The following is a 7,342-nucleotide window of genomic DNA, read 5'->3' as shown; positions in this document are numbered from 1 at the left end:
AAAATAAAACGAAGTTCTTTTTGAGCACTGCGTTTAGTTTTTAGTCTTGTCTGGTAAATCGAACTTACTACTACTACTACTACTACTACAATAATAATAATTATTATTATTATTACTATTATTGTTGTTGTTGTATTATTATTATTATTAGTATTAGTTTCCAAAGATTTCAGTATCTATTCAGCTTCTCAGAGACCGTTGATTTTTCAATACACAAAATAAGCTAATATTTTCCATCCATCCATCCATTCGCTTCCGTACACCCTGGACAGGTCGCCAGTCTGTCGCAGGGCTAACACACAGGGACAGACAACCATTCACACTCACATTCACCCCTAGTGGCAATTTGAATTATCCAATTAACCTATCCCCACAAGCTGCATGTCTTTGGACGGTGGGAGGAAGCCGGAGTACCCGGAGAGAACCCACGCAAACACGGGGAGAACATGCAAACTCCACACAGAAAGACCCCGGCCTGATGGTGGAATTGAACTCAGGACCTTCTTGCTGTGCGGCAACAGTGCTAACCACCGTGCCACCGTGCTGCCTTATATGCCAAATATTTTCCTTCCAACCAAAATTAGCAAATCTGTAAGCTCATAGCTTGTAAACGTAAACCACCAATAAATAAACATGCAAGAGTTTATTCTGAAAACTCAAACCGGAAGTTCAGTTGTTGTTTAACCTGCGGCTAAGCTAACTCCACCTGGCTGCTTGCTCCAGATGTTTTTGTGGTCCAATACAGCGTGTGTCACCGGTAATAAGTCTCTGTAAGAAGACGGTGGACGAAGAGCGAAGTTTGAAGAATTTTTATTGCTTCCTGGACAAAATGCAACAGTTTGTTCTTCGGCTGTCTTGCGGGACCCATAGATGCAGCTGCTGACGGAATAACAGAAGAGCCGCCTTCTGACCCGCCTCAGGTCCGTCTGGAAGCGCTGCTGTCAGTGGCTCTGCGGCAGTGACACGGTTTCTCGTCTGGGCTTTTCAGCTGTATGTACCTCATCTCGCTAAAGGCCCGAGAGCCGCGGCTCTAGCTTGTCTCCTCTTCCTGTGTTTAGGAAGGGCCGTGAACCCTCAGCTGAGTGTGGTTCATAATATCTGTGATCTAAAGCATCAGAGCTCATATTTCAGATGAGACTCAGACTCCAGCATGCTCGTTCAACTCTCACACCAAACACCAAAGACTTGTTGATCTCATGAACTGTTACAGGTCCTGTACCAACATGAACGATTTTTATTTTATTACTGGGCAATAAATCAAACATCAGAGTCAAAGCTGAAGGGAATATCCTCAGATCTCTTGTTTTGTTTGACTCCAATAACTCCAAATAGAACATTTCTTCCAGTTTTTCTTGAAAATAACTGAATCAGTTAAACAGTGTGATGCATTATTTGAGTAACTAATTAATTAGTTAATAGTTGTGAGAGAATTACAGTAAAACCTGTGTGCGTGTGCTTTAGATGATGCCTTCCTGGGGGGATGTAATGGACAAATCGAGCCGAGTGTGTCGACCCCAGCGGATTAGCGAATCGTCTAAGGTCAGTGTTATTATTGTTAAAAATTATCGCATGGTCTGTAAAGTAGCTTCAGGTTAATCGACTAATAGTTGTAGACAGTTGTCTATCCAAAGTGCAGAGGATCTGGGGACTGTTTTCATCCCTCTGGTAAGTTGAGAAGTCAGCTCATTTCTAGCATGAGAGACAAAATCAGACAATGAAAATCTCTGCAGATCTCTCGCTACTGCTTGTACAGTAACACTGCGAGTGCCAAGAACTGAAGTTTGGCAGCAGTTGGTTTTATCTGGGGTGTGAATCAGGAGGAATGTGCAAAAGTAAGCAGGCAAAAAGAAGAAGAAAGGCAGCCTGGTTCTTATCAACAAGGTTTCTGAGGAGGCTCCTGGGAGCGGGCACACAGCCGTTTGGAGTAAGGAGTTGTGGTCAGGGTGATGTTGTGCTGTGTTTGCAGGTTTTCCGCTGCGTGGATCATGCTGCTGAACTGCTGCAGGGCCTCAACGAGCAGCGGCAGCACGGCCAGTTCTGCGATGTGGTCCTCGTGGCTGAAGACGAGCGCGTCCCCGCTCACCGAGCCCTGCTGGCGGTCTCCAGCCCGTATTTCAATGCTATGTTTACTTTGGGCATGAAGGAGGAGCACCAGCAGGAGGTATGCAGGCAACACTGTGAAATTAGCTTATTTATGTACGTAAAATAATATATTAAAATCAATGTGGATCGTTTGTGGGCGCTTTTGTTTCTATCTTAGTTGTACTGAAGTTGTAAATGGAATAGAGTACACGCATGTGTTCTTCCTATCTGCAGGTGGAGCTGGTCGGGATGTCCTTCGTGGGTCTGAAGGCGGTGGTGGACTTCCTGTACAGCGGCGAGCTGCCACTGGACGGAGGAAACATTGACTATGTGCTGGAAGCTGCTCACCTCCTGCAGGTAAGAAACCAGCGAGCTGTTAGGTTTAACGATGCAGGCCAAGCGGCAGCTTCTGGGGCTGATGAGGGAAAAGGGCCAGAAACTGCACTTCCTCTGATGGCCACTTGGGGCTGACCCTAAAAGTGAGTCAATCTCAGTAGACTCCCATATTAAAAAAAATACTTTACAGCCTGGTACAAAAATGGTTTTCATCTCCACGAGTAGTTTTCTCTTCATGAAAAATATACTTTTTTTTATAGCTCATCAGTTTAGATACTGTTAAGGCTTAAAGTTAGAGGGGTGACCTGTTTGACTGAACTTCTCCTTTTGGAGCATTTAAACTAAATTATCAGGAAAATAATATTTCTAAGAATTTCTGTGTTTGTAGTGCGAGAGGTTTAATCACCTGTTAAAATCACCTGTTTAACTGTTAAAAATCAATCGGTGGTGATAATTAATGTTACCTATAAAAACTCATGCATTGTTCAGGTATGGCGAGCGGTGGATTTCTGCTGCCAGTTCCTGGAGACAGAGGTGAGCGAGGACAACTACCTGTACCTGCAGCAGCTGGCGCTGCTCTACAGCCTGGAGCGACTCAGCGCCTTCGTCGACCGCTTCATCCTCAAACATTTCTCCATGCTCTCTTTCACCCCGGACTTCCTGCGCGACATTCCTTTCCACAAACTCAACTCCTACCTCTCCAGTGGCCAGGTGAGACGTCCTCACCACGGCTCAGCAGACGAGCTGAAATCAAAAGCACGGTTAGCATTCTGAGAGCCCCTTTCTTCATCGCCAGGTTCAGCACGACAGCGAGCAGGCGCTTCTCCAGGCCTCGCTGCAGTGGCTCAGCCAGACGCCCGAGCGGACCTCCCACGCCAGGCAGCTCCTCTCCCACATTCGGTTCCCTCTGATCCCGGTGGCAGACCTCATAAGCAGGGTGCTTCCAGATGTGCGAGCTCTGCTGCCCGAGGAGGCCGGCTGTGAGGCCCTGGTGGAGGAGGCGCTGGCATACCACGCCAGGACCAGCGCTCAACCACTCCTGCAAACTGGACGCACCACAGTGAGGGGGGGAGTGGAGAGACTGCTGCTCATTGGAGGAGAGGTACAGAAGCTGATTTCATGATTTCACGTGAACATCATGTTAAACCTGCTTTAGATCTGATGTCTTCACACCTGACACTTACTGTGATATGATTTCAGTGTTAGTATTTTAATCATGATGATCTCGCTTTATCTTTAAATAACTTTCGTGAGTGCATGAGTGAGGTCAAGAAATGGCTGTTGGCAAATACTCTTATTCTCAATGAAAAAAAGACTGAAATCATGATTTTTGGCAGTAATGCCCTTCGCGCCAAACTTCAAGATGCCTTTGGCTTTCTTACTAGTTCTTTCTCTGATACTGTCAGGAATCTGGGTGTCTTGTTTGACAGCTCCTTTAAACTTGATAAACAGGTGTCTGCTGTTGTCAGATCTAGTTTTTACCAGCTTCGTCTTATCTCCAGGGCCAGACACTATATCCCGTATAATGACTTAGAAAAGCTCATTCATGCTTTTGTAACGTCAAGACTAGACTACTGTAACTCACTCTATTCTGGTCTCCATGTTACCCTTCTACATAGATTACAGACAGTTCAGAATGCTGCGGCACGTATTCTAACTAAAACCAAGAAGTTTGACCATATTACTCCTGTTCTTGCTGAGCTGCATTGGCTGCCTATCAAATACCGCATTCAATTTAAAATTTTGCTGTTTACTTTTAAAATTATCAATAATACTGCACCAACCTATCTTAAGGAACTTTTAAACCCTTATGTCCCTGCCAGGGCTTTAAGGTCATCCTCGCAGTTATTGTTAGTTCAGCCCAGATCTCGGTTGAAATCTAGAGGCGATCGATCGTTTGCCTTTGCTGCACCTGAGTTATGGAACAGCCTCCCGATTGGCATCCGGGAGTCTGATTCTATTTTTTCTTTTAAAGCACGCCTTAAAACTTATCTTTTTGAACTTGCCTTCTCTACCCGTTAAATGCTGACTTGTTAACTGCGACCTATTGCATTAACTTTTTACTATTCCTTCATTCTTGGTGTTCTCTATCATGCGGCACTGGGTCTGCTATAATCTATGTGCTGCAGTCCATTTTATCAGTGGCTTTTTACTGTGAACATTGTCTGCTGTTCTTATTATATTGATATTAATGCTCTTAACTGTATTATTTTATTGTTTTTTTTGTAAAGCACTTTGGTATGCCTAAGGCTTTTAATGTGCTCTATAAATAAAGGTTGTTGTTGTTGTTGTTGAGGCTCGTGTCTCCACTGCTGTCTGAAAAGTGAAACCTGGAAGTTTCACAGCTAGACTTCTCTTGTTTTTTGAGGTTTCCGAGCGTGGGGAGGAGCTTAGCGCTAGTGTTTCCTGTCTGGACGCTGAAACAGGGAGCTGGAAGGTGGAGACTGAGCTGCCGGCCCAGCGGAGCCACCACTGCCTGGCGGTCCTGGGAGGTTTCATCTTCACCGCCGGCGGGAGCTCGTCCAGGGACAACGGTGGAGACGCTGCCTGTAACCTTCTGTACAGATATGACCCCCGCCACAACCAGTGGACCAGGGTAGAGTGTAGAAAAGTCCCCTCCCTCCAGCCGCTTTGATAGTCTGAGGTCGTTTAGCAGCCCAGACTCACGAACAGCGTGTTTTTGCAGGGTGCCCCGATGAACCAGCGGCGAGTGGACTTCTACCTGGGGACCGTGGGAGAGTACCTGATCGCTGTGGGAGGGAGGAATGATACCGGAGCTTTGTCGTCAGTGGAGGTCTACTGCCCTGCTGAGGACTGCTGGTCCTACGTGGCAGGACTGCCCAGGTTACTGCTGACTCCGCCTCTTTGATTGAGGAATATCTCTGATAGCTGAGCTGTGAGGACTGCGTTTACACTCCACACATGTAAAAAACTGTTTGTGTTTTGCAGGCTTACTTACGGTCACGCTGGTACAGTCCACCGTGGCGTCGTCTACATCTCGGGCGGTCACAACTATCAGATCGGCCCATACCGCCGGGACGTCCTGAGCTACAATCCGTTGCGGGACGGCGATGTGTGGGTGGAACGCCAACCCATGTCTCTGGCCCGGGGCTGGCACTGCATGGCCTCCCTCGACAACCTAATCTATGCCATCGGAGGCAGCGACGACCACGAGGACACCTCGGAACGCTTCGACATCCTGCAGGTGGAGTCCTACGACCCACGCGGCGACCAGTGGACCAAGATTGCGCCGCTGCTGCTGCCCAACAGCGAGGCGGGGCTCGCTGTGTGGGCAGGTAGGATCTATGTTCTCGGGGGCTTCAGCTGGGAGAGCATGGCGTTCTCCAGAGCCACACAGGTATACGACCTAGACAAGGGGGCGTGGTCCAGAGGGCCCGACCTGCCCAAATGTATAGCAGGGGCTTCGGCATGCGTGTGCACCGTGAAGCCTCCGCCGCTGTCAGCCTCGCCACAGAAGCTCAGAAACCAGATGGAGGAGCCATTATTCTGTACTACGACTGACACGGTGACCAGCGGATCTGCGACTCTCCAGTCTGTTTACAGTGCAGGCAGGCCACAGAGTCAAGCTCAGCCACAATCCCAGCAGATCAGCTACTCTCAGTGGCAGCCAACACCTCCTCATGGCGCAGCTGACGCTTTTATTCACATGTAATAGATCTCTGAGTATGGATGCCGCTTTGCAACCCTCCTCCTTTTCTTGCTGCATCTGACTTAATCAGTGTTGTATCTGTCGCTGCCACTGACTGTCTCATAACTGCATAGCTGTTTGGTGCTCTGTAGTTTCACTGAAATGTGGACTGTAAATAATGCGAGTGCAGCGTGTGGAACAAGACGTCAGTCGTCTGCTAATGAGCCTGATTTGTTGACATTTAAGCTGTCGACTACTAAAACTGATGAAACTGTGCACGGTTAAGTTTCTCTAGAAGTTGCGTATTTGGGAAGAATCACAGATTTGATATTCCTCTAAATACAGGAAACAGAACAAGCTGCATTTAAAAGAGGTTTTTTTTGTTCTTGCTTTTAGGATTAAACGTGAATGTTTTTAAAAGATGTCATCTCTGCCTTTGAAGCAAAAGCTGCATTCATTACTACTGCATTTTTCAGAAGCATTCGTCTGTGCATTTGTACATTTTTTCTTTAATTAAAAAAAATATTAAAAGAGAAAAGCGAGCTTATCATTGGCTCTTATCATTCTAAACATTTCATCGTTATTAGTAAACAGGTCACTGATGGATGCTCCAGCGCTGGTCGTTGTGGCGTCTTCTCTCTCAGGTGAAGGGGTAGTACGGGTGAGACTTGATTCTGAGGGACAAAAGAGCAATCATTGGTTTGATGCTGGAGAATGCAGCTACAGCAGGAAGGTGGTTGACTTACTCTTCAATTTCACAGGCCTTCCACCCTCGGTTCAGCCCCCTCAGAGCACTCATGTCTTCTTCAGTCAGACTGAAGTCAAAGATCTGCAGGGAAACCGACAACGAGGCTCTAAATATACTTACACTACACTCCTGAACTAAAACTATACAATTGCTGAGGCGCTGTCAACTGAAATTGAACTGGGGCCTTTTGTGTAATAACAATTTGTACCACACAATGGTGCAGTGAGTCAACCAGAGGGCCTGCCCCCTAGTGGTCGTTAAAAAGAGTGCAGGTTTAATACCCCCACCGAGAAAATCGTGGTAAGCATCTTTGTCTCACCAGAGCGACAATGGTTTCTTACCTTTGTGTTTTCAAGGATGTGGTGAGGCTTTTCACTCTTGGGGATGACTGCAACACCCTGCTGCACGTGGTACCTCAGCAGGACCTGAGACAAGTTCACTGTTACTAACTAATGAGTGCACACACACACACACACACACACACACACACACACACACACACACACACACACACACACACACACACA

The 7,342-nt window shown here is 46.9% G+C and overlaps 2 protein-coding genes across 4 annotated transcripts in view; one reads left to right on the top strand and one right to left on the bottom strand.

Annotated features, from left to right (window-relative positions):
• The first annotated feature begins 653 nt into the window (after positions 1-653).
• On the top strand, positions 654-6,432 carry klhl36 (kelch-like family member 36). 3 transcript variants are annotated; one of them, XM_042226814.1, is made up of 9 exons: positions 654-1,210; positions 1,462-1,539; positions 1,967-2,161; positions 2,317-2,439; positions 2,908-3,129; positions 3,215-3,520; positions 4,787-5,014; positions 5,105-5,262; positions 5,368-6,432. In XM_042226814.1, exons 2-9 carry the CDS (start codon positions 1,462-1,464, stop codon positions 6,089-6,091), a joined length of 2,034 nt encoding a protein of 677 aa, XP_042082748.1. In that variant the 5' UTR covers positions 654-1,210; the 3' UTR covers positions 6,092-6,432. The 3 variants fall into 3 exon arrangements, with proteins under 3 accessions (XP_042082748.1, XP_005937513.1, XP_005937512.1); XM_005937451.3 differs by having other exon boundaries at positions 655-920; XM_005937450.3 differs by having other exon boundaries at positions 655-990.
• Positions 6,433-6,556: 124 nt separating this feature from the next.
• The window catches only part of zgc:56622 (uncharacterized protein LOC326033 homolog), a 7,224-nt gene continuing 6,438 nt past the window's right edge, over positions 6,557-7,342 (bottom strand). The window contains exons 8-10 of the mRNA XM_042226815.1: positions 7,157-7,240; positions 6,814-6,896; positions 6,557-6,741 (exon numbers count right to left, since the gene is read on the bottom strand). Of these exons, the coding sequence (XP_042082749.1) occupies positions 6,708-6,741; positions 6,814-6,896; positions 7,157-7,240 (201 nt within the window). The 3' untranslated portion in view covers positions 6,557-6,707. The remainder of the gene's footprint in view (positions 6,742-6,813; positions 6,897-7,156; positions 7,241-7,342) is intronic.

Source organism: Haplochromis burtoni, unplaced genomic scaffold (genome assembly GCF_018398535.1).
Source record: "Haplochromis burtoni strain Fernald_Lab_line unplaced genomic scaffold, NCSU_Asbu1 Contig_229, whole genome shotgun sequence".
In the NCBI taxonomy this organism is placed as follows: domain Eukaryota; kingdom Metazoa; phylum Chordata; class Actinopteri; order Cichliformes; family Cichlidae; genus Haplochromis; species Haplochromis burtoni.
This window is presented reverse-complemented; position numbering and strand designations above follow the sequence as displayed.